Below are 27,122 nucleotides of genomic sequence, written 5' to 3' on the forward strand. Positions count from 1 at the left end.
CTAGTAATGTAAAAAGAAAGAACATACATATGTTCAAATCCCTATAAAAGCCACATGAGATGATGTATAAAACCACACAGAGCACCACACTGACACACTACACCTCAGAGCAGCTCAGTACAATCAGTCCTCTGCTGTTCACCACAATATGAGGACTTTCCTTAAGGGCACAACAACCCTGATTCTAACCATGACAGAGGAGAGGGGCTTACTCACTCTCATCCCTCTTTCTACATTTTTCTTAGTGGTTCAGACCTGAATAACTGAAGTGCCAAAAACTTCAGTTCCTCTAATGTCCACTTGAGTAATGTCCATTTTCAAAAACGAGTCTGTAGCCAATCAGTGTTTGCTACGTCTCACATCTACTAAATGGAGTCAATAAATTGGACCTCCCCTCAATGTTTTTGTTTCAAGAGTCTTTTGGAATATTTCCTAATGTAATTATGAACTGTGAATCATGCAAAGCAACTTTGTTTCATGCAAAGCTACTGTAGTAGGGAGCTTTCCCACTGGAACAGGGTAACTAATGACAAAGGGGGGAAAAAATAATAAAATACCCCATAATAATGAATAATGTGCTGAAAGAAAGATTTTTGAAACCTTCATATCAAAAGTGAAACCATTTCATTTCATACACAGCACAGTATCTACACAGTTATAAAACAAAGCAATAAGCCAGTAATATGAAATTCAGCTTAGCAGAGTGTCACTACATTTTAAGTCAACACTCCTCTGCGAGCTGTGGATCACATTGCAGACTTTGAAAAAGGAGAACAAAAGGTGGTAGTGGCCAGGTGGCAAAGTCCAGGGCAGATATAACAAAGACCCTCTTGTACCTCCCAAAGCCTCCATCCCTGAGTGCTCAGGAGATAAACACTCCTTACAGCTTCTCTCTGGAAAGATAGTGGCCACACAAGCCAAAGAAGGAGAAAATGAGGGCACACGTGAAACCCTATCAACTGGAAACTAAACAAATCCACAGACACAGGAAGGAGGCGGGGGGTAAAGACATCAGAGCCGCAGTGGAGCTACTCAACGAAAAGGCCTGATTTTCAAGTGTGACTGGAAATAAGGTAAAGCTAGCTGAGTTGAGGTTCAAGTTAAAGCAGCATATATCCCAGAAGTTGCAATAAGCAACTGCAAAATCTTCAAATCTATTCCACTGGTAATAATGTCTGAATAAAGGTATTTTGCTGCAGGTACAGGAAGCCTGTTGCAGTAACATCTAAAATAAGACTAAGTTTAGAAATCCCCTCCAACTGAATGATGTGAATATGTTTGTGTAGCAGTTTGCCTAGACCACAAAAAAAGCACATTAGCGCAGAAAAACAGTATGCAAGAACAAATATTAAAAGAACCGGATAATCATGACTCCACAATATAGCATCATGCACATATTTTAAATCATTAAAAGAAGAGTTCTAAATGACAGCTTTCTTGTAGTGTTTTAATATGCAAAATTCCATTGGCGCCATTACAGCTTTGTAGGATTTAATAATAACCTGCATGACAACACACTATGGCTCAGTTGGTGTTTTTTTTTTTTTTTTTTAAATCAGTATACGCCACAGCCAAAGTCCCCCACCCCCAAAAAAGAGATTAAATTATTTTCTAACTGAAAAAGACGTATATAATTGTAATGTAGGGCAGGGTTTAATTTTAGCTTGGATCAAACAAACAAATAACCAGCTTTTTTTGCTTTGATAACATTGGCTCTAATATGAGGCGCTGAGCTACCAATTCTCCACGGGCAGTCACCTGACATGCCATCTAGCTCACAGTTAGATTCAACAGGCAATCAAGTTCGTTCTATCCAGTTTGTCCCATAAAAAAAGCTGCGGTACAGGGGTCTGAGGGGTGGGAAGCTTAAGTGCATCATAATGTAGGCCAGGCTGGGACAGAGTCGTTTACAGTCTCAGGAGATGACTGGAAAGATAACGCTAGGAGCACATACGTAGTTTGGAAAATACAAGAACAGGAAAATGAAGCCAAGTCCAGTTCCTGGGCTGTGCGAGTGATACATTTGTTAGGCCTGTGAAGTAGCTAGGAAGCTCGCAATTTTCTAGTTGTTAAATCAGGGTCTCTATGTCACTGTAAAAAAAAAAAAAAAAAAAAAAAAATCAAGGGTCTTTAACCCCCTGATAAAATTAAAAACAGCTTTTTCTGCAGGCTACACTCTCTGGAAATATATGCAGATCAAGCAGAAGGGCAGGATGAGACTTTACAACAGCGCTGTGAAGTCAGTCCTGTTTATGGGTCAGATTACTGAAAACCAAGACAAACGTCAGAGCAACCAAAGACCTCCACACTGGGCATCTTTTCATTTTTTCTAGTAACTGCTTGTCCCTGGTGGTCTGCATCCACTGTGTGATGCCTGCTGGGGGCAAAAAAAAGGAACACCAGGCGACAGCGGTCTCGTGCCTCAGGAGACGTGCACATCATGCAGTGAAAGAAAGCTGAAACAGACACCAAACTGCTGATCCAGAGACAAAGGCAGCAGAATTCAACTGATGATCATTCCATTGGTTCAAAATACACGAATCTTGTGGTTTTTACTTCCTCCTCGAAGATGTTAGTCATCTCAGCTCTTACAGTGCATTGCTGTAACGGGATTTGATTTATGGGCTTGATTTATAAGAAAGGAAAAAGTCAAAATGAATACATTAAAACTTTTTCTTTAATTTAGTTTTATTTTTTTCTCTTCTGATTATTTTGTTCACACTCACGGAAACATTACTTTACCCTTACTTTTGCATATTTTCTGTAAACGTGTGTTAAAACTGAACTAAACTGGGATCAATCTTCTTTCTTGAAAACACATCATCATCTCTTTCCCTGGAAACATTTTAGTCGCTTTTCTCTGCAGAAAACCACTTTTAGAAGTTTCTTTACATCCAGTAACTAAAAAGGAGTTTTAGCATCCAAGTTTAGGAATAAAAAACTGAATCCCCCTTAATGATGTGAATTTAGCATGACCGAACTTCCCGAACGAAGAGCACTGCTGAGCTTTTACAGATGGCCTGCAAACAACAGCACTAGATGAACTTCAGGGTTCCTGAAGCCAGAAGAAAAACTCGCATTAAGTCACCATCTTTGTGGCTTTCTTTCACTCACTTCAAAGAGGCTGTACATCAGTTTCTTTTCTTCCTTGGAGCAGCCCGAGGGCAGACGCGAATGAAGGCAGGGAGAGGAATCTGGGGAAGACTGTCCTATTAAAAGGCTCCTCATTCATGGTTACTTTTTGCTCAAAAGGGACTCATTCGTTTACTCAACAAATATCAACCAGTTCACTGAGAAAATGATCAGCAGTTTCATTTCATCCTGAATAAAAGGGTCATTTAAGAGGCCTCTCATCTCACACCACCTCATCTATATTTGGCTTTGTGTGTGCAGTTGTGGCCAAAGGTTTTGGCAGTGGCACAAAGTTTGTTTTTTTACACGTTTTTGTGATTTATTGAACAACAATCACAAGGATTTCACACATATCGAAAAACTTATTGGCAAATAAATAAAACTTTAGTTTTAGCAGTGAGGCCACTGGCAAAACTTTTGGTCACGACTGTACAGCAGCCTTTGAAAGGCTAGGTTGTGAGCACGAGGTCAGATGTAGGGAGGTGCATTCCCCTAACACAGCATATCACCTATTTTATGACAGCACAAAGATGAAAAGGCTCCATCTGATTTAAGCTTCTCCTGCTCCTAACATTTCTCAAGTCAAATTAAATAATCCTACAATACTGAAAGAAAACATGACAGTATATTTCCGATTTCAACAGGAGGGCAACCATCTTCTAAAACGTGTTGATGCCTTGCAGAACTTCTGAGTGCAGAGATTTTCAAACAAAAGATGTGAAGGCAGGGACTCCTCTATTCAGCTACGGGATCCTTGGAGAGTGGCATGAAGGAAATGAATACTGCTGCCAATCACTCCTCACTGTTCACAGGCTCTTTTTCAAAGCCCCGGCTTTGTCTTTCAGGTCTTTGGAGGAGGGGAGGAAAGCCTGTTACCCGACCTGGACGTAGAGTTTTACTCCTTAGCTTGCATGTTGAAAAAGATCTGGCTTTATTTGTCATTTTTGGAGGATTTACACTCAACTCTGACCTACTCGCCTGACTGCGAGACTGAAAAACATGACTACACAGCTAGAAGTTTTCCCCTTGGAAGGAACAACGATGTGCAAAGGAAAGGATCTATATGTTTTGAAGGAAACCTATTATGCTCATTTCCAGCTTTATATGTTTAATGTTAGACTACTAAAATAAAATTATTCGTCTCAGCTGCTCTTAGATTCTTGCAGTCTAAGAGTATCTTTGAATGAGTCACATTTGAAAATATTCCTTGATATGATTGACAGTTCATCCTCTGCGTCTCTGGCGTTAGCATCTTTCTCTTTCCATTTGTCTTTCTGAATTTATCTTCACTCCATCTTTTTTTCCTCGAGCTTTACTAGAGTAGCTTTGCTTGACTCGCAGTCCAAAATAATCCTCATCTTAAACTGGGCCTTGAAACAGCACCTCAGTTCATCATAACGTACTGTTCAGACTATTTGACGCTTACTGACTGCATCTCTATGACACATAGCAAACAATGCATTGGTGGCACAGCACCCTAAAACAGAAAATGGGTTTCCAGAGTTGACAACAACGGCACTCATTACTGTGATCATAATCAAATCCTTCAGAGGTAAAAACCCAGTGACAGTCCTTCAAACCATCTGATCAACAAGCTTAAATGTGAAGAAAAGCATTTTTTCCAGCTCCTCCCACCAGCGATAAAGCTGACGACTAAAGAAGTTATAAAGTAAAATATATTGCATTGAACACTAAGTAAGATAACACAGACTTGCCTGATCAGCCCATCATAGACATCTTCAGTTTTATTAAGATTTTTTGAATCCTTAAGATGTTTATGCTGTTCGTGTATGTGCTGTACATGCTACAGCAGAGAGTGAACCTACCAGCAAAGCAGTAATTCAACATGTCCAAAATAATACAGTCATGTAATACACGATGTAGTTGTAAATTGCCTTGCGTTATCGAGCAGCCAAACTATGATATCACGTGTTTCAATAATAAACATAATTCATACATTTTAGAATGTCAAACATTATTTCACTTATTTGTCTTTAAAAATCTTTTTTTTTCCGCCATTAGATATATTTATATTGTAGTTATTAGTAGTAGTTATTAAGGGCCCTTTAAGGACGACCGTGGTTCAGGGGGTTGGGAAGCTCATCTTGTAACCGGTTCGATCCCCTGCTCTGTCTGTCTTGGTCGTTGTGTCCTTGGGCAAGAAGACACTTCACCTACCGCCTACTGGTGTTGGCCAGAGGGGCCGATGGTGCAAGCCTCGCTTCTGTCAGTCAGTGGCTACAACTGTAGCTTGCCTCTACCAGTGTGTGAATGTGAGAGTGAATGAATAGTGGAATTGTAAAGTGCTTTGAGGGTCTCGAAAAGCGCTACATAAATGCAATCTATTATTAATAATAAAACTATTCTGGTAGCACTATGATGCTTTCTGTTGGATTTCCTTTATGAAACTGACTCAGTCTCTCAACAAATTTAGATGCATTAAACGTAATTCCCATTCCCAAAAGTAGGGCAGGGCAATATGGCCAAAAATATTTATCACAATATAGATTTGAAAATATGCGATAACGATATAACTGACGCAAGACAAAACTCCACAACTTTATTAGTGCAAAAAAAACCCATCAATGTATTTTCACTTAAACAAGCAGCTGTTTTTTTTTTTAAGTGCATTAAAGCTATATAAAAATTTAACATTGCAAATGCAAATTCCTTGCTGACAGTTTAACCAAAAGGCATTTCCAGTGGAAATTGGCCGACATATCCTGAGCATAACCATGTATAATATCCACAAAACTTAAAAAGAGGTTATACACACACAATACGATAATATTATGTTGAAGCACAGTACATATCACTCCGCGAGGCTCCTGACTACGGTAGCCGTAATGCTCCGACAATCCATCAAGCGGTGTGGCTTCGTAGTTTAGCAAAGTCGTACTCAAACATTTTTGACAGATTTTTGAGCAGGGTACCACATAAAATCGGTTCGAGGTCAGTAAGCACAACCAGAATTCATACATAAGGCACACCAGGATATGAGGGGCACTGTCGATTTTTCCGAAAATCAAAGGATAGATTTTAAGTGTGCCGTATTTTTCCGAAAAACACAGTAATAACAACGGCCCGCTTGCATGCTCGACCAAAAATTGTGCTTTGGTGTGTATCTGATGGACGAAAGCCAAACCAGTTCCACACCAGTGAAGTTGCACTATTTTTACAAACCAATTCTGGTTCATCCGTTTCATTCAACAATCCGCTTTCACCCTTCTCATTCTCCGTCGCCACCATGCTTTTTCCGCCATGTGTGAATGAAAACAAAGGCACTGTGCATGCGCATTTCACCCATATTCTATCACGATATTTCATTTTACCCAAAAGTATTTCAAAACAATTTTAATAGGAAAACGGCTCATTTTGTCTGCACAATTCTAATTTTTAGCTGGGGTCTGAGGAAGCAAAGGTTTTGCTTGACTTGTAGAGCTCTGGAAAAGCATTGCACTAATACAGAGCATAGATTAGACAACAAGGATCTTGTATGCAGCTTTTCCACCAAGAAAAATCTTCTGTGTTACAGATTTAACCCACTGGGGATCGTACCCTGGAAAAATAGGCTCAGTGAGGTTGTTATTATAGGTGACAGTAAATGAATGTACAGAAAACTTATTTTTGCTTCATGTTTTAAATAATCGCATGGATGGTCAACATGACAGGAAAGAGAGAAAGACACAAAGAAAGCCATTGAGGCCTGTAAAACCAGTGTCACAGCTCGGGTCACGGGCCGCATGAATGCAGTCCAAGGTGGCCAATGTGATGCAGCGTCTGTGTGAAAACCAAACGAACAATAACGGTCACGGTGGTTTTAAGAGGTTTCTGAAAAGCCTCTAAAATGGAAGATCTAACAGACTGTTATAGTAAACATTCACATTTGGTAAGTGGTGGTGAGTTAAAGTTTTAGCAGTAAAGTTTTGCCTTAAAGTATAAATGTTTAGCTTAGAATTCCAAATGGAACTATTTCTTGATTCCCATCCTTATATTTGATGTAAGAAAGTGATGGCCTGTTTCGGTTTTTGATGTTTTATGGACAACAGAATAACTTGATTAACAGACACTCCCCTCTTTCCTCTTCCTCTGAATAAGATCTGTTGTTACTTAACTGACCCAACTCTTTCCCTACTTAAATGTAATTTCTTACAGATGTGATTAACAAACTATGGGTTCAACCTTCATGGAAGTTCATTGCGCTCCTTCATATCAGGAGGAGTGTAATGTTTTGTAAAAAGAGTTGGCTCGTCTTTTAAACTGATCCTGGGGCTCGAGCACTGCTTCAGTAATTTAATCTGACCTGCACAGCTGCAACACAATTCAGACCAAGGATGTGGGCCTGGAGTAAGAGCTGATATGGGAGCTGAGGGTAGGAATGCATGTGGATTCTTGAGGCAGACAGTTCTCTACTCATTTATCATATGCAAAATCAATCAGGGATGCTGCCCGTCTGTCATCCATGCAGAGAGTTTTCCGGTTCTTTACCAGCCCTCTGAGAGTCAGGCTGTTTGGTAGAGTTATCAGAATAAAACAGACAGTCCATCAGCTATGAGCGCACACACCACTCCAACACTACATTAAATGGTTATATTACATTTTATTATTATAACAACAACTTCTCAATGCTTTTTCAATGCTGCCTCTGACATAGTCAAACACTATTCTCCTACACAATCTACAATGCTGAGCTCTACTCTCCACCTTCGCCTCTCTAATGGAAACTTTTCTGTGGTTATGTATATATAATCCACGCTCCTCTGCTCTCCATTTTTAATTGCGGTGTTCCTCAAGGCTCTACATTTGGTCCACTTTTATTACTTTTACCAAAAAGTTAATGATTTTGGTAGTGTTTGCTGCTGATAGCTCGAAAAACTTTGAATAAATTCTGATAATACTTTGTTGGGGGGTGTAGACTGGGGTCATGTTAACATAACATTAAAATATGGTTTACATTAGCCAAGCCCTTCAAGGTCAACTTTAGGGCAGCAATGATTCATTGAGTACGTTGAATAATTCAGTGATAAAAATCTGACACAAATTCTTTGCTTTGAAGCTTCATTTAATACATGGCTCTGTACCGCAACAATCTCGTAATGTAAATGCAAATGTGTCACCTACATTTGCGACTAAGACAGACCCGCAATAGAAACATATTCAGAAGCAGAGTGTGAAGTTGAATGTTGATAACTTGTGTCAGCTGTTATGCAGATGACACAACTAGATCCTTGATCATTTACCTGCCTAAGTGATGTTAAATGCAGGGTTTCCCAAAAAAAATTCTAAATTCTGTTCCCTTTGCCAACAGTTTGCTTGGTTCAATGGCCACAAATACCAAGCAGCCTTCCCACAAGCAAGACTCGAAGCTAGCCAATTAGGCAATAAACTCACCAGGAATGTGTTTACTGATGTCATGAAGCAAGAGTCTATTTTCCCATAGATTTCTATACAACTCAAAGTGTTCCTGAAACTTAATGAGTTGCCCTCTGTTTGTTGAAATAATGCAACAACCTGCAACAATGCTGAAAAACAGGCCAGCCAATTTCATTACTTACACCTGCTTTTCCTACTCTGATCTGTCCCAAAGATTCCCAAGAAAAGAGTCTTATGTGTTGACTCACAGGCCAGTTAACAGTGTAACTGTACACAGAGTGGCTGTGTGAATAACACATTAATTACATGGCCAAGCACATACCTCAGGTTCAGAGCTTTACTTTATATTAAATACAAGCCTTTCCTGTTGTGGTAGTGAAAACTATTTTAGGAGATTAAAGCCCCCTCTAGCTGAAGTCACGGACATGTTCCTGCACACAAGGCTGGTAAAGTGCACTTCTGAATACCCCCACTTTGGGGGTTTCAAAGGTGTTTCCATATGGTGTTAACTAAAATGTAAAAGCTGCATTGTTTCCACTCAACCTGATTGTTGTAGATAGTCTTATTTATGCAACAGCTTGCTCTCAAAGCATTCTTATAGTGAATAAGGGGACAGCACTGATTCAGCAATGAATAATAAAACACATGAACTTACTGTACCTTGCATAAAATGACAGTTGCTCATCAGCTGGTTTGTGACTTATGTTTCAATGTCAGTTCAGAGTCAAACTAACCTATTGAAGACACATTAACCTGCACTTTTACTATGTCACATTTAGACACAGCATAGTGCAACTTAGTGCTGACAATGCCTGATAGAATTATTCGAAGTCTTAAAAAACTGCAGAAACTGAATTATCCCCACTATGACCTATGAAATTAAATTTTTTTGTAGATGCATGTTATAAATCTGCTTTCATAAATGTGTTTGACATCTTACAAAATACAGAGACCTGATTAAAACCAAAAGTAAACTGCAGTCAGACTCTCCGGCAGGCTGTCTACATTACGATGCTGACACCGGGCAACTCAACTCTCAAGCAAGTTTAATTCCTGCAGTTACTGCTGCATCATGGAAGATTCTGTCCACACATACTTTTAGCGCCGCAGACATAGTTGTCAAACATTAAGAGATTTCGCCGTACAACCAGATGAGGTTTCAGACAAACCGCAAGAGAGGCCCTGGTCTGGCAGCAGAAGATTAACTGTAACGTGATGGAGAACAAGGGGAACCCAAAGGGACAGAGTCAGCCAACGATCCAACACCAGTCAGAGAGGAGAGAGAAAGCACAAAGGGTGGTACATTGGTGCCGGGGCAGTTAACAAGTCAAGGCTGCAGGCAATGAAATACTGAATGCATGTGGCATGAGGACACAAGGGCTCAATTTGGGAAATGGTGGGGGCATAATTTTGGCAGGGAGACTACAGTCCTTTCTTTGAAAATTTAGGAAATTCTCGTTACATTTCCTGCAATTATACACGGCACAGTCACTCCATATAAAATTAAATCTGGAAAAAGTCCCTGACCCTCAAAATCAGCAAATATTTTTTGGACATTAAGTTTAGGATATTAAATTTACACACAGAAACTTTTACCATGATATTAATGTGTGAATGCCTCAACCCGCTGGCAAAGGTTCGAATCCTACGTGTGACGGTTTCCACACATCTTCCCGCTTGCCTCCGCTCTGCTTTCTTGACACTCTTCAGTGTACCCTTTCACATACAGCCATCTTCAGCAAGCACTTCCGCTTCTACACCTCTTTTCAGCAGATAATTCTGCTTTTTCAGTTGTTTTCAGCAGATTCCAATATGAGGCATTCACACTGCATTTTCGCAGGAAATGCAACTTTTTCTAGTTATTATTATTCTAGTTGCTCTGACCTTTGCTGGTTAACTAGTCCCCCAGTTTTCAGCCGATTTTCAAACTTTAAACTGTTCTGCTCTTTCTGCTGAAGCGTGCTGTATCTTTTGGTGCTCATAACTTCTATACTTTTTCAGATATTAAGCTTTTTATGCGATTTTTTGGCCCATTTTGCTGAATGGGACAACATTATCAGTGTGATCACCAGTTTAGCTTGCTGAGCTGAGCCATGTTTTAGCTCAGTGAGATGGAGCAACCGTTCTTAGAGCAGACAGGCCGGGTTCTGCTGATTCACCTCTTTTCAGGACAATTTTCAGGTTCTTTGTCTGTTTTTTGCTGAACATTCAGCATTTTCAGCACAATTTAGCTTCTTCTGCTTGAGACCAGAACTGGTTTGGCTCAGTGGAATGAGCAGCCGCCGTGAGATCCGGTGGCAATGGTTCGAATCCTACATGTGACAGTTGCCGCACATCTTCCCTGCTTGCATGTAATCTGCTTTCTTAACACTGCCCTTTCAAATAGAGCCATTTTCAGCAAAGAGTTCAGCTTCTACACAGTGTTTTTTCAACAGGTTCTCCTTCTTCTGCTGTTTTCAGATTACACTACAAGGCATTCACACTGCATTTTCACAGGAAATGCAACTTTTTCTAGTGAATATTTGAATTCATGTGTTACAAAGCCTCCAAGTACATCAAGGTTAAAAATTACAATTTTTTTTTTTTTAATTTACATTACTACTTCACCCTTTCGGAGCCCCTGTAGATTCACAGTACAGGAGACATTCACATAGTGATGTAGAAGAACAGCCCTGACGACTTCATGTGACTCATGTGACATCTCCTGTACTTGAAGACTTAAGGGCTCAAAAACTATGGAAAAAGAAAACTAAATGGGTATTTTCCCCATCAAATCCTATTTAACTTCCTTAAATATCTCAAGCGTATTGTAATTTTTTTTGTTTTTAAATCTGCTAATCCCTGGTGATGCGGTAAATACACGTAACCTCACAAAAAAAAAAAAAAAAAAAAAAAACACTTGTTCAATAACTAATCAAACAACAGTGCCGGTCATTCTCAAACAAATGATTTAACACCACATCCCAAAAGTCCCTGCTATAAATTAGGCCCATACACAGGGAGGTTTACCAGCACACGGTCCTGTTAAAAAAGCTGGATGCAGCTGGAGGTACTTCCCAAAAGATTCCCCAACAGAAACAACATAATTCTGCTGATGCCACTATAAGATGACTCGTTTATCGAAAGGAAGACGTCAGTTAGCAGGAGCTGCAACACGAGATTACGCCCTCCACGGGGACATTACATACAAACACTTCTACCCCTTCATTAGCCTGTGCACATGGTAAATGGCTGGTTTCAAAGTGCACGTTCAACACTTCTAAAGCAAACCCTCCATTAACAACTTAGGACCGATTCACAGGCTGGCTTCACCTTGTCACTAAGATTTTAAACATTCAGACAGTGTTAGACCAACATAACACTGATGGCTTGCACCAACAGCAGCACAGTCATGAGATGACAACCAGCACTTCCGATTATTCTGCTGATGTTCTAATGCCACTGTACATTTAATCCTAATCAGCAACATCATAACAATCATGAGACACAACCTTATAAACTGACCAACCACAACAACAACAACAAAAACGACGACCAATTATATCACAACATATCAGAAACATGTAAAGGTTACTTTGACCCGTACATGTACAGTACTGATGCCTCATCAGTGACACTGGCAGTCAACTAATAAATTCACGAGGACAATTTAAATAAATATTCAAGAAATAACTTGCAAATTTACCAAATAGAACAAAATAATTAGACAAAAAAATCTTTAAAAGAAAGTCTTAAATTAAGACAAAACTTGCCAATTTACAAGAACATAAGTGATAAACTTAAAATATTTTTAAACTCCTATATTTCCTAGATAAACGGATAAATTCATTAGACAAATGTGCAAAAATAGGACATTAAAAAAAAAGGAGAAAAGTAAAAGAAAACGTCTGATTCACGAGAGAATTTTTTGGGGGAAACCCCCCCCCAAAAAAAAAGAAAATTCACTAGAAAAACTGAAACATTTACCCCCACAAACTAATTGACGAATCAAATGGACAAAAACTGGCAAATTTAGGATTAAAAGGGCAATTTCAAAAGACAAAAACAGTGAAATATACGGGAAAGGGGGCAATTTTTCAAGAACAAATATTATTTTATGAAAAACGAACACAATTAGAAGAGAAAACTCACAAATTTGCCAGATAAAAAGTAAGAATTTATGAGAATTTTTTTTACTTTTACAAATACAGAGGAAACACTAGAAAAAAATAGAAAAGAATCACAGCTGTAAATCATTGATATAATGTACCTGCACAATTAGCTGTAACAGTTCGGTGGAGTTCGTCCAAGTTTTAAAGCTAAATTTACAGATGTGAGGGGCACACAAACACATGAAGTGGACAGACAAGTGGACAGATTGCAAAGTTTGAACACAGCTGGATTACTATGCAGGCCTCCTTACCCAGGAGCTTCTTCACCTCCTCCACACTCATGTAGATGTTGACTCCGGGGTTGTTGTTGTTGTTGTTGTTGACGCCTACGGGGCTGCCCGGGCTGGCCAGGCAGCCGGCCCCTTCCAGCAGCAGCAGGAAGAAGAAGCCCCCCAGCCTCCAGAGCACCGAGTGCGGCCACACTCGGGACTCGGACGGGCTGCCGGAGCCGCGGATCAACCCCAGCATAACGACGGTGGTTGTCTGGCTCGTTGTTGTTCTCGCTGTTCCCAGAGAATTTCTTTCTCATCCGTATCTGAAATTAATCCCGGGAGGCAACATTACGAGTTACTTCAAGCCCCGACACTCTTACTCACTATCGTGTTTTTAGGGTTTTTTTTGTCCTTTCGTGGTAGCTGGAGCGGGCTAAGTTAGCCGGAGCGGGCTAACTTTCAGTCAGGCTGTGCTAACCGTCCGCGGTCCGACTCGCAGTTGATTGTTTGACTGTTCAGGAGATTTACGAGCAACGTAAAATACACACCGGATATCTCCACATTGAGACGCTTTGATTTCTGTGGGTAGAAGCGAAAGAAGAGTAAAAAGTGCCCTAAGCAGCAAACTAGCTAATACATCCAGCTTTCCCCCTCCATGGTCTCTGCTCCCGACGCTTTTTCCTCTCAGTTTTCACTCCGGGCAGGAAGGGGGGCAACGGGGGCGCGCAGCGCTCTGGCTTCTGCTGCCTTCACGTGCCGTCGGAAATATTACAGCCAGCGGACAATAAGGAAACAACAAGTTAATGTCATTTATTTATTTATATTATTATAATTTCTACATTAAAAGATACGCATGCCTCAAATAAAGATATAAAGAATGCTGCGACCCATAGTAAGACCACATCTGGATCCCCTTCAGTTCTCTTATCAGCCTCGTCTCGGAACAGAGGACGCCATCATCTACCTGCTCAATCGTGTCTACACCCATCTGGACCAGCCGGCGAGCACTGTGAGGGTCATGTTTTTTGACTTTTCCAGTGCTTTCAACACCATCAGGCCGACCCTCCTGGGTGATAAGTTAGCAGCGATGCAGGTGGATGCTTCTCTGGTGTCCTGGATTGTTGATTACCTGACAGGAAGACCACAATATGTACGTCTCCCACAGTGTGTGTCTGACAAGGTGATTAGCAACACAGGGGCACCACAGGGGACTGTCCTCTCCCCCTTCCTCTTCACCCTCTACACCACAGACTTCAGCCACTGCACACAGACCTGCCATCTTCAGAAGTTTTCTGATGACTCTGCGGTGGTTGGATGCATCAGCAGGGATGATGAGACAGAGTACCGGGCTGTGGTCGACTCCTTTGTCACGTGGTGTGAGCAGAATCATCTGCAGCTCAACGTGGCAAAGACCAAGGAACTGATCGTGGACTTCAGGAAGACCAGGAAACACTTGACCCCTGTTTCAATCCAGGGGGTCAGTGTTGACATTGTGGAGGACTATAAATACCTTGGAGTACACATTGACAATAAACTGGACTGGGCTAAAAACACCACAGCACTTTACAGGAAGGGCCAGAGTCGTCTCTATTTTTTGAGGCGACTGAGGTCCTTCAACATCTGCCAGAAAATGCTGAGGATTTTCTATGAGTCTGTGGTGGCCAGTGCGATCCTCTATGCTGTTGCATGCTGGGGGAGCAGGCTGAGGGTCGCAGATGCCAACAGACTTAATAAACTGATCCGTAAGGCCAGCAATGTTGTGGGGATGGAGCTGGACTCCCTCAAGGTGGTGTCGGAGAGGCGGATGCTGTCCAAGATAAAGACAATGTTGGATAACACCTCCCACCCACTCCATGACATGTTGGTCAGTCACAGGAGCTCGTTCAGTGAGAGACTGAGATTACCGAAAAGCACCACTGAACGACACAGGAAATCATTCCTGCCTGTGGCCATCTCCCTGTACAACGCATCCACTTAACACACTGTTTGCTGCTATAACTACACATGTTTCTTTTCCAAATATTTATTTATAAGTGACTTATGTATGTATGTATGTATGTATATATATGTATATATTGTACTATTCTTAGTTAGCGTATTGTCTGTCTTGTCTTAATGTTGGTTTAAAATGGAGCACTGTAACAAAAAATAATTTCCCCCAGGGATCAATAAAGTATTCTGATTCTGATTCTGATTCTGATAAAGTGGAAAAAAGACCGACTTTATCTAGATGGCATGTTAGACTTTAAAAAAAGGATATTTTTTGTTGGGTTGGTGATTTAGGTTGGAAATTTACAAAAAAAACCCCAGTTAAATTTAAAAGAAAAGGATTGCAAATTACAAAAAACGCATAAGAAAAAGCTATAATGACAAAAGCTAAAAAAAAAAAAAGTATGGCAAAAGGTTCCAGATTGATATAAATTATTTAAATTAATAAGAAAAATGGAAATTTTATGAGACAAAATGTAATATTTATGAAAAGTCAAACTGAAAAGGAAAAAGTTCAAATCGTGTGATTAAAAAACCCCCAGACATATTTTTTTTTTTTTAAATTAAATAAATTGTGAGGGAAATATTTACAAGACAAATTTTAAATTCTTTTATTAAAAAATGGCAGTTTAAAAATAAATCTACTAGGAAATAAAAGGGAAATAAAAGAAAAAAGGAACAAAAATATTAAAAACGGATATATTTAGGAGAAAAACTGAAAAAAATAATTGTTTAATAAAGGAATGACATTATCTTTTAGGTTTAAGTTCACAAAGAAATTCACATATTTGATCTCATGAGATCAATGATTATGATTAAACATTATCAGAGCACCAACAACACCTCTTTCCAGTCATATAACCCAACACAAGATAGCTCATTTTCACTGAAACAAGGTTTCCTAGATTAGCAACACTGGTCTCTGAGTCCAGCAGATGTGAAAGGGAGAAACAACTTTGTTGTTTACATGTTCTGTATAACAGTTCATAGATATACTGATGAAACAACTTAAGATCGTCAAGAAGTTTTTCAAAATCCTTAAAGGATCTGGATGGCACAGCTTCTCCGTTTTAAGTGGAAGCTTTCTTTGAAATTTCTTGCTTCACTGTCTGTTCAGCTTTGGACTTTTGGCATGGAGGGCATGTCCTTTACTTGAGAACATCCAGTTGTTGTGACACTCACTGCAGTGTCCTTATCAGCTGTTCCACTGTAATATAAACAATACCCCAGTGGCTCTGGTGTGAGGCTTTTCTTTAAGGCAGTAAACAAGTGGGTCTAATATGGCAAATTAATATTTCATCTGCCTCCAGCTGGTTTGAATTCTGGTAAATATGATTCATATTATTTTCTCATCGATCAGTGGCCCTTCGTCATCTTTTTTTTCTTCTTTATTTAGTTTACATTTGCCTTTAATTTGACCCCTGTCTGTATATAGCCTGAGGCTTAGAAGAGTCACTTTGGCAGAGCTAGAGACTCATGACTACAGGGCGTTAGGCAGACAAATTACAGCAGCGAGGAAGCTTTTGTTATGTGGTGATGTTCTGATAGAGCAGTCTCCTTTCTGACTGGGGTGATTGATTAACAAAACCCAAGGCATGCCCATGCTCTGTTTTCTTTCATGAAGTATGTCCCAAATTGGCCTAATTTAATGATTAAAGCTAAAGTTTGGATTTGGAGTCTTTAATTTTGCATCTCCGCCCACTTTTGCATGCTTCAGTAACTCAATAAACCAGACACACACAGGAACAAAGAGAAGAGCAGTGACGTTCAGTAGTAAACTTTAAAAAAAAAAGAGTCTCCATTAACAGAGTAAACAAAGTTGTGGGTGTTTTCTCTTCTTAAAATGAGCCTATTCTGCTTTTCCTTATTTTCTGTCAAACTTATACTGTAACACAGGTGGATGCTCATATTAAAAGTAGCCAGGGAGTGAGGTTGGGAGCCCAAAACTCAAGCTTCAGATTGCAGAGTTAGTGAACCAAAAACTGCAGTTGCTCAGATTCTTAAAGGCTGGCTCCAAAAGTGAGTCAGTTTCCGCAGATTCTCATGTTAAAATAGCCAATTTCAGCTATATAAACAATACTTTTACAGCCTGGTAAAGATTTTGAGCTCTGTAGTTAATTTCCTCCTTTATAACAAGCGGATAATTACTGGTCGGTCTCTTAGGCTTCACCTTTACCAAGCAGTGTCATTAAACTGTAGCACTTAACCATGTTTGAGCTGTTGGTGTATTTTGTAGCAGTTTTAATGCATTCATCTGGCTTGCTGTAAAGTGCACACCATCCAAGCGGTCTGTGTTTAAAGAGTGAAATTCCACGATATTTATTTGGATGTTGGTTTGGCATTAATCAGAAAATATCTCCATTTCTGTGAGCCGCTATACAATTTATAAATGCCACTTTATTAGCACCACACAAAAGTACTAATAAACTAAGTTGTCAGTGTTAGCTGATAGCTTAGCAATCTCTAAATATGGTAATTTATAGCTCTAAAAAAGCACAAAACAAACAGACGAACACAAATATAGTCATGCCTACAAATCTGAGTCTTCAAAATATAGATGCCAAGGTGGTCACATCTATCTTTTGCACATAGCCTATGGACATTTTTTCCTACTCTGGCTTTGCATGATGCCTATCAGTGAAACAGGATATCCCTAATATGGTCATCTGTGGCACACAACTCCACTTACTTGCTATTCAAACCATTTATGAGGGGCAACACATTAAAAGACATGAGCCAAACCAGCTTGTTTCAGACAGAGGGCGAACTGAGGCACTGCACCAAGACCCAGTTTAAGATAAGGATTATTGTGAGCCATGAACTAATGCTAAATTGTGCTAAGCTACTGTAATAGATTCCAAAAACAGTATAATGGCGCTAAAAATGAGTACAACCGCTCTCCTTTAATCTGTTAATAAAATACTTTTAGTATAGTTTTTGATGCTGTCAAAACACGATAGATTCAACACAGTGTGACAAATGATGGCAAGAACTGCAACACACACACAACAGGAATCATTTTAACATTTTTATTATTAAAATATTCACCTACAAAATGGCCTATAAACACTATTTACAGATTAGTGAGCAGCGACGCCTGCTGAGACACAGAGGAACATATTCTACACAGAAAACGCTGTGCATCATTGTCAGAGGACGAGATCAGTTTAAGGGTGAAAGTACACATTTCCTGCTGTCTTCGTAAGGAGATGATGGGACTGATGTAAGGAAAAGACTCTGCCTTTACTTCCCTGAGGGACAAACCTGCAGCTGAATCACAAACGTAAACCTCTCCGAATGTGTCAGCATTGGACGTTGAAATGAGGTATATAAGGTCTCTGATGCAGTGCAGTTGACTGCCTAGGATTCATATTTGCATACCATATGTGAAACTCAGTCAGCAAACACTGCAAATGATACGTGATGCGGGACGTTTTTCATCTGACTGATCGTGCTACCGCGAGCTACAAAGGCAACTCTCGGGATGCAGCCTCATATTCAGATGGTTGATGGTTTGTTTGTGAAATGTTACAGTGGGCTCTGACAGGGTTTTTCAGCACAAAAAATGACCATAATCAGTTACTTCAAGTAGATTATAAACACCAAAATTGAAGTAAGGAGGTTTTTCACATGACAGTGATGACAGTCCTTTCATCAGGCTCCAAGTGCTCTAGAGAGAGAGAGAGAAAAGAAAAGTCTCATTTTGAGGGTAAGTGCTGAAAATCTTGTGATCCTCTACAATAGCAGTTCATAAAAAGGGCTGAAAAAAAAATCACAAACCTTTATTGTTGTGTGTTTGTTCTTCTGGCTGTTAAGACAGTTAAAGTTAGTCTGTGAACAGCATTGCATTTGTTTATCGTCTTACAAATATTGCGCAGACAGATTGTTTAACTCACTCTGACTCTTCTTGGAAGGCGTCGGTTCACAAATCTCTCGATAACACACATCCTGCTGCACTTTATATGTCCTTTTATACCTACGAAAGAGAATGCAGGCACTTTTATTGGATCCATTAGGCCACACTTAAACATTTAATTCAAGCCCAGATTGGCAGACGTATGTTTGACGTGACTTACAGGTAATGGCACACACCACCCTCCCAGACGGGCACGCTCTTGGTTTCAGAGTACAGGCGGGTACACGGGTGTGGCACTCGCTGGCACGCTGCAAAAACAGAGGTTAAAGTTAAACAACATGAGGTCTGAGTGCTTTATCAGCAAAGGAAAAGTCTGCGGGATGGTTTAGGAGCAGAGCTTCTCTGCGGCTGATGGATGGCTTTAGGAAAGGAATGTTTAAACAATCTGACGCTGGATGTTTGGGTGCAGAGTCAGCGGGGAGGTGGGGTATGTGGACTGTGTCCTCACACACACATTCATCAGCATGTACATATAAGTGAAATAAAATATTCTTCTACTCTGTCTTTGGAGGAGGAGGTGCATGACTTGATTGTAATAAGGTTTATTCCCTTTTTGAGACATACTGTTCAGTCAGCGTTAGTCATTTCCAAATGCTTCGAATAAAGGCATGTGCATATTCTACTACAAACAGTTATACTGTGAAATAACCACAACAGTCATACCTTTTACAACCAACAATCATTAATATATAATAATAAATAATATTATTACAGTTGATTTGTATAGCACATTTTTAAAACCAGTGCTAAAAAAGAAACACAGAACTGAAGAACAAAGTAGGAGGAAATTATAATTAAAAAATTACAAATAATTTAAAATAAGTCATTCAAGTTTCAAGTGGACTGTCAAAATTAGAATAAGATACGACGTGATTCCAAATTGTAATGAATAACCTTGAATTAAGATAGAATCTAATTAAGCTACTTGTTTAAACCAAGAATCAATGTGGAAAAAAATGATGGGCTAGTCCATTTTTGCTGAAATTTCATTGCAGCACAGTATCAGACCACCTAAAGAGCAGCATCTGAGACCTTACACACTATGCTGAGATGCATAGTGTGCAAAAGTCACCAACTCTCTGCTAACTCAAAAACTACTGGGCTACAACCTTTGGCATGAACATCAGCACAAAAACTGTATGCTGGGAGCTTCATGGTATGGGGTTTTTACGGCTCCTGTAGCTTTAACGTGCTGGTGACTCAGTATTTTTGTTCATATAGGGTAGTTTTAAAGCATGCCTTCAGTTGAAAACTGCAAAACAAATGACAATGTGTTCAAAATATTCTGCGTTGGGTTCACTGATTCATTTCTACAACGTCTCTCCTGATTATCTCCAGCTTTGCCTCTGCAATCTAATTTCTACACTTCTCTAAACGTGGCTACATTTCTCTGTGAGCATATCATCCATGCATGATTCATGATGCGATTTAAAGTAGCTTAGTTATCCTTAAATTTATTGTGTAGCCTGTAAAAGTGGCCCAGCAAATAGGTTCATCAATCACATAAGACTGACTCTTGAAGTGACTTGAGCCAAATGCTGTAAAAGTTGGTTGCCTGTCCAGTTCATATGCTCTGACACTGTCTATCTATCTCTGTGTTGGCCCTGTGATGAACTGCGAACCAGGTCAGCATGCATGGATATCCCCTCCTTATGTGTCTCCACAAATCTAACAGCAACAATCAGGTTAAGGGTGAGTGAGGGTGGTTATCAACTCAATAAATTAATCAAGACTTTCCCAATCTACCAGTGAATGCATACAAAAGGAAAGAGGCAGGGTTGACAGCATCAAATCACTCACAAACATGGACAGGTTGACTGATGGCAGAGTAACTCGTTTTATCCTGACTGTTAGGGTAAGTGAATCCAGACAGAAGGATATTGAACCTCCTTCATGAAGCTGGTTGCACTCAGTAGCCTGAGTTTTGCTGGTACTAAAACACTTAAAGTTGCCTTGTCCTTTAATTTGTCAGCCATCGTGTATTAAATCCATTAAAACTAATTTCTGACTCTTGTGAACTACTTACAATTTGCAAAGTAGTTTCTAAGTGTAAACATTTTAAATGAAACTCTAAACGAGTACGATTTTTCTGTCACAGGAAAGATTCGAACTTAAACCAAGATGCCTACAGTGTGTAGAAGTGCAGATCTCTCCTGAACATCCATAAGAAACACTGAGTTATAAATTTGACAGTAGCTCCCAAAAGAATGTGAGGAAGGTGGCTCAGTGCACACAGGCCAGTGCTGTGCGAATCGAGTGATGGTGTATTTGTGTTGTTTATCGTGCCTCTGACCTGTAAGAGCCATTCATAAATGTCAGAGGGGTCAATTCGCAGTGGATTGTGGCTCCTGCTTTTAAGATAATGAAGGTCTATACATAGCTCACTGCTCTCACGTTGACATTTCATGACAGCATGCAAATCTAACATAAATGAGTCGATGTTCACAACCTGAGAGGCTGCACTGATAGAGTGGCATTATTTATATGTGACGTAGAGGAGGGTTTGTATCGATCCAAGCATGCGTTGCTGAAAGACATGGTGGGATGTGAGCATTCGCACATGCTCATGGTCCCCAGAGGATGAACCTAACAACCCTTCACTGAACTGTCACCTACCTCTCCATCAAAGATATTCATGATTGCCCGAGCATGTATTCCACTGATCCCTAAACATCGTCTCTAGCACCACAAATAGACTGTATTGAAAAGATGGATGCTGCCACTGTGACATCACCTGGTTTCTGCACCCTGCATTGTGAAACTTTATTGTTAGCTATTCGACTACTACCGTGTTGTTTTTTAGAAGACTGAAGTCACGTTATTATTTGGCGGAGAGGGTGGACTACTAACTATAAGTTGTTTTTTTACTTAATTATTAATTATTGTCAATTATTCTCAGAGTGGGCGGCGCTACTGGGTGTATATTGTACGTCAGGTCTCTACTGAAATGGGGTATAGTCCAGTGCAGATTTGACTCTTTGGTTGTTAAGATTTCATTTTTGCATCATCATCTTTCTACAGTTAGGTTTATAGTTTAATGGTATAATCTGAGAAAATATAAGTCTGTGTCACAGCTAGTGTAGTCTCATGCTTGCTGAGTGAAATTCTAGGAATTTGTTAGTAGTAGTTGGTGTGATCCACCTCCACTTATGAATGTAGCTTCATACATTCATTGAAGATAACTTTGCACCCTCTCATTCAAATATGGCCACTTCTGACTCCAAAAAACGAACATGGCAGCAGTAACTATTAACACTGAGGCTTTCAAAACCAGCTGTGATGTCAGGGTGGCTACATCCATCTTTTATATACAGGCTTTAGTATTTTACAGGATTTGCCAAAAAGCAGCTGACTCATCCCACCCTGAACGTGTAGAGAAGTTGAACATAAACTTACACAGTTCACACTGCCTGCCCTTGAACCCGTCTGCGCAGTCGCAGATGAAGGTGTCGCCTCCGTTCACACACGTACCTCCGTTCTGGCAGGGCAGACTGCGGCAGTCCTGGGGCGACTCTATGAGACAACAGCTGCCATTAACATCCTCAGCTCAGGTTTCAGGCTCACTCTTCCACATTATCCACAGCTGATAGCATGTGTTGATAGCCTCCAGCTCTACCCCCACACAACACAACATGAGTGTCATGTGTAGAAGAGGCTCATCGCTGGGATCAGCTTACATGAGAGGATGTGTAAAAAACACCTACCAAGCTTTGTTCTTAAAGCTTCTTCTCGGATCTCCAGCGCAAGGCTGATTTTGTTTGTTGTTTCTTCCATCTTCTCTAACCTAACTGGTGGCTCAGGTTCTGTAAGGTAAAGCATTTCCTGTTAGAATCATCACGAAAAAAACAAATTAAAAGTCGGAAAGGTGAAATTTAAGTGTTAACTGAGATTTTGAGGAGGTTTCTACGTACCAGTCCCTTAGCTTGAAACAACCACTGATTTAACAGAATGGTTAAAACGTATTACAGCATCATGGGTGCATGTGCAGAGGATTAAAACTGCTAAACTTGTAAATAAAAAAGACTGAAATAATAATATTAATAATAATTGCTGCCATTTATCCCATTCATTGTTATTCATTATTTTATTATTCTTTTATTATATATATTTTTAATTATATTATAATTTGGAGTTTGTTTGTTTTTTACCAGTTTTTATCAGTTTTTCGAGTTGATTGTCTATTGCTAAAAAAATATTTCCACTCTTTTCTTAGGGTTTATGGCATCTCCTTGTTGTTGTTTTTTAAGTTATATGTATTTATTCCTTTTTTTTAATTAATTTGACTTGTGTCAAATTAATAAATAAATAATACATTAATTAATAAATTAATTAATAAATCACTTTCGCAATCCTATTGTTTTTCTCTTTTTTAAAAAAAAATCTGTTATTACTGTGTCTTAATTATCATAATAATTCGTTTGTTGACATCTGTCTGTTGATATAGGTACTGATTTTCAAATTTAATTTTGGTTGGGGGTTTTTTCAACAACTAAAATGCCCATAAAACTAAAAAATTGACAGAAAGAACTGCGTTCTTACTAATGTAGAATGAATCCATTAAAATACACAGCAGCACTTACTGAGAAAAAATCTGAATAGCCTGGACAACTCCCCTAGCAACGGGGGGAGTTTTTCAGGTGACTCAGGAGTAAAAATTTAAAATACTCCAAAATATTTCATTGATTTTTGTTCCTGGTTTATGGCTAAGTGTTCATATTATCCAAATATTTTAAAATATAGGGTGACACTCACATAGTTGCTTATACTTACTAGTTCGATGCCGGATGGGTTTTCGAGGCAGGTGAGTGAACTTTGCTGTTATCTTTCCCCTCCTGTCAATGAGTTCTGTGTATCTGCAGCACAGATTAACAAAATGCTATCTGGTTAGCATTAACTGTTGATCTACTGTTATATATTTAAAGCAGTTATAATAGTAACTGACATGCTACATGTACCTGGGTAGTTCCTCTGAGTTTTCTTCTTCTGCTGTGCCTGCCACGTCCTGAGGCTGAGATGGGGTATCTTGTCTTGTCCCTGCTGGTCTTTCTCTCCTTCCCGGTCTGACCGGCATTGGCACTACATGGAAAGAAAAAAAAACATTTCAGGATTCGGGAAATTCAGATTTCAAATTTGAAAGGAAAAAAACAAATCCAGGTGATTGCACACAGCTCACAGGTAGTGAAGGCAAGGTGCTGAGGCACGCTGTGGATCTGCTCCGGCCCCGTGTTTCTGACCGACGTGAGGGCAACGTAGTAGTGCTGCCCTGGGGTCAGCTCACGGAGGGTGTACGATCCCACTCTCCCGTTGGGCAAGAAGCGACTCCTGGTATTCAACCCTCGGGTCACGTTGACCACAAAGCCGTCTGAGACGTGTCTCGGGTGGCGGCTCCAGGTGATCAAGGCTGAGTTTGGGGTCACGTGTGAGAGGGAGAGGTTCTGTGGGGGAAGAGGCCCTGAGGGTAACACATCCAGAGGGTCAAATGATTGTATTAAATGGATTAAAATAATCTCTTTCCTTGGCTGAGTTTCCTCAAATGATTAGGTAGCTTTTTTGCTCTGGCCTGTACAAGGCCTTGTCTGGAGAAAGTTTTGGAGACTATAGAAATGTCTCAAATATCATAAAATGTATATAAAATATGATCAATGACATTATACTTGTGGTTAGGCTTCAAACCTTTTTGATAAAACTTAGAGCTAGAGCGGGATCAGTTATTCTACTATAGACTTCTCGTGATGCACTGGGCACTTATCCACTATCCTTTTTTCAATTTCCATTTTATTATGCATTTCCTTAATTTTTTCCTTTTTCTTCCTGTTTTTTTACCTTTTTCGCTGCACGCACCTGCTTTTTTCTCTTTCCCCTCACCCCAATAGTAGTTGTCTATTCCTCCTGCAGCCAGTGTGTTTTTGAAGGTCTCTTCCTTTTACAGGGCAGCTCTTCCTTCCTTTCTAAATATGGCTCACAGGGGACCATCAGATAATGTAGCGTCATCTTCAGTACTTCCAGGCTTTTCCTGGCTCAAAATAGTAATTTGGGGGGGGGGGGACACGGACTGTTGATGATTGGTCTGCCCATCAGTGAGTCTGTGTTACCTGAGGGACCTACTTTAGTGTCCACCAGGTGGGGTGACAGCAGCAACCCATTAGCCTTTTACAGCTGAGGCGTAAGAATGGTGAAAGATCGTTTTGGGTTTCTTTTTATGTTTTCTCATAATTGCGGAAATAAATACAAATAACAACATAAAGTTGTTGTATAAGCTCTTGTATTCGCTGCTGAGTGATGTAACCTACTTGTCCAGAATGACAGAGGTCCTGGTGAGTGGCTCATGGAGGGAAACTCATCTGGTCTGATTCCACTCTGAGTCAACACATCCACAGTGTACATCTGACCCGGCTGTAATGAGCTGTGAAAGGTTCACAAAGAGTCCGCATCAGTCATACCTCAACTTATCTGTTTCATGGTACCCTGTTAAAAGCTTAGTAAATTTGATGAAATGGCTCCCACTAGTGGCTGAAAGGGATATTACACCAAAACATTTAAAGCGGACCTCGGCAGCAACATTTGGTAGACACAAATGACCCGGCAGCATGTAAAAATAAAAGCTTGGTTTAAAGTGCTGCACCTGACCTGAAGGTGTACTCAGTAGTGCTCGTGTTGAGAACAGCAGTGCGACCCTCCCTCCCATCTGAAGGCAACAAGGACACGTGCACCCTGCTGACGGCTGCATGGCGGGCAGCCTGAACCAGCCACTGCAGCCACACCTGAGAGGAGGACACGTTGACCACCTGCAACTGCTCCGCCGGCTGGGGCCCTGCAGGGAAACATTCAAAGACAAAGAAATGCTTTCCGGTTCCAGGTGAACTACTTTTACTACTTTATTACCCACAAAAAAGTCATAAACATTGCTGGGCTCAACATTTCATAATGATTAACAGCTCCTTATTCAATGGTTTTCTTCACCTGCTTTTGAACTCACTGCGTTCCCACCTCTTTTAAAGAAAGCTCACCTTCATCGACATTCTGAACATTTCTATGACCAATTCGGATTTTTATAAAAAGGTTTAAAAACGGTTCAATCCATTTTTTTAATGTGTCAAAATGACATCTTTGACCATCTAACACATGCTCATGGTACAGTATTATTCTGGTCTGTGATTTTTTTCCCCCTGTAGGTGGTTGCTAGGCAACATTATAATGTCATCATATCTGATGTAGATGAGAGACATCATATTTTATTATTTAAATATTTTAGTCAGTTACTGTTACTGTCTTGGAGCAACTGTAACATACATCATTTCCTAAGGGATTAATAAAGTATTCTGATTCATCAAAGGTCTATAATCTATCTGTGTGCCTTAGTTGGTTGCTCAGCTTCTGAGATTATACTAAGACTACAGAGCATTAAAGAGCATGCTCACTGGTGCGTATTAGTGCTGTGGCAGGTTGGCTTGTGTCACTGCTGTTGGTTTTCAGCTTGATGGAGAAGGTGGAGATGTTGTACAGCAGGCCGGGCATCAGGCCTCGCATCACGTGGGTGGACTTCTGCCTGTCTAGGTAGTCTGTTTTGGAGTTGCTCTGACCCAGGGGAGCATAGGTGACGGCAAACATGCTGATCAGGTTGTTTGAGGGCTCCGGCTCATCCCAGCGCAGCTCCACCTCGCTTTCCTCCACACGCAGCACGTGAAGGCCGGGCGGGGGCAGCAGGTCTGGGGACAGTGGCAACTTTACATATCTAATCCGAATGTTAAGTGTGCTCTGAGTGTTGAGCGTGCTGAGTGGTGAGGCTGTCGACTGACCTTTCTCGCAGTCTTTGCCCGTGAGTCCCACTTTACACATGCAGTTGTAGTTTCCTCTCCTGTCGCTCCAGCAGCGGCCACGGTTCCCACAAGGTTTTAACACACACGGGTCCTCCACTGGTGGGCGACAAAGACAAACTAATGCAGCAACAGGATTCACCCGGGAACAGTGAGCAACCTTTGAAGTGTGCAAGCCCCTCTCAGTCTTGTTTATCAATAACCATCAATCAACCAAGCTATTTAGCAACTACAATAACTGAGTGCAGTTATCCATTTATCTATTATATCTTATTCATAAATATTTTTCTAATGGCTCTACTTGTTTTTAGCATATTTACACTGTTTTGGTTATCTATGACAGATTTTTATGTGCTCCAGTTCGCATATAATAGATCCCAAAAAATGCATGACAGTGTGTGTGAGGCAAATGAAGCATTATAAGTATGCAGGAGTAAATCAAAGATGGATGTAGTGTCCGGATCTGCAAAGCGAAGCCAAAAGAGGGGCCTTAAACCTGCTTTCTTTTCCAAGTCCAGCAGAGGGCAGCAAAAAG

The 27,122-nt window shown here is 40.2% G+C and overlaps 2 protein-coding genes across 4 annotated transcripts in view; both read right to left on the minus strand.

Moving 5' to 3' along the window:
- The window catches only part of ryk (receptor like tyrosine kinase), a 53,771-nt gene extending 40,181 nt beyond the window's left edge, over positions 1 to 13,590 (minus strand). For 2 of the 3 annotated variants that reach the window (XM_014414259.4, XM_023155531.3), the window contains exon 1: positions 12,908 to 13,590. In XM_014414259.4, the coding sequence (XP_014269745.3) occupies positions 12,908 to 13,124 (217 nt within the window). In that variant the 5' untranslated portion in view covers positions 13,125 to 13,590. The remainder of the gene's footprint in view (positions 1 to 12,907) is intronic. The other variant, XM_014414258.4, reaches the window with a different exon arrangement.
- A 4,282-nt stretch (positions 13,591 to 17,872) lies between these two features.
- sned1 (sushi, nidogen and EGF-like domains 1) overlaps positions 17,873 to 27,122 on the minus strand; it is a 30,933-nt gene continuing 21,683 nt past the window's right edge. Inside the window, exons 18-30 of the mRNA XM_004552964.4 lie at positions 26,570 to 26,686; positions 26,192 to 26,479; positions 25,401 to 25,584; positions 25,064 to 25,176; positions 23,947 to 24,225; positions 23,729 to 23,849; positions 23,544 to 23,626; positions 22,478 to 22,576; positions 22,170 to 22,286; positions 18,934 to 19,021; positions 18,754 to 18,833; positions 18,638 to 18,665; positions 17,873 to 18,527 (exon numbers count right to left, since the gene is read on the minus strand). Of these exons, the coding sequence (XP_004553021.2) occupies positions 18,640 to 18,665; positions 18,754 to 18,833; positions 18,934 to 19,021; positions 22,170 to 22,286; positions 22,478 to 22,576; positions 23,544 to 23,626; positions 23,729 to 23,849; positions 23,947 to 24,225; positions 25,064 to 25,176; positions 25,401 to 25,584; positions 26,192 to 26,479; positions 26,570 to 26,686 (1,595 nt within the window). The 3' untranslated portion in view covers positions 17,873 to 18,527; positions 18,638 to 18,639. The remainder of the gene's footprint in view (positions 18,528 to 18,637; positions 18,666 to 18,753; positions 18,834 to 18,933; positions 19,022 to 22,169; positions 22,287 to 22,477; positions 22,577 to 23,543; positions 23,627 to 23,728; positions 23,850 to 23,946; positions 24,226 to 25,063; positions 25,177 to 25,400; positions 25,585 to 26,191; positions 26,480 to 26,569; positions 26,687 to 27,122) is intronic.

Source organism: Maylandia zebra, linkage group LG23 (assembly GCF_041146795.1).
Source record: "Maylandia zebra isolate NMK-2024a linkage group LG23, Mzebra_GT3a, whole genome shotgun sequence".
NCBI classification, from domain to species: domain Eukaryota; kingdom Metazoa; phylum Chordata; class Actinopteri; order Cichliformes; family Cichlidae; genus Maylandia; species Maylandia zebra.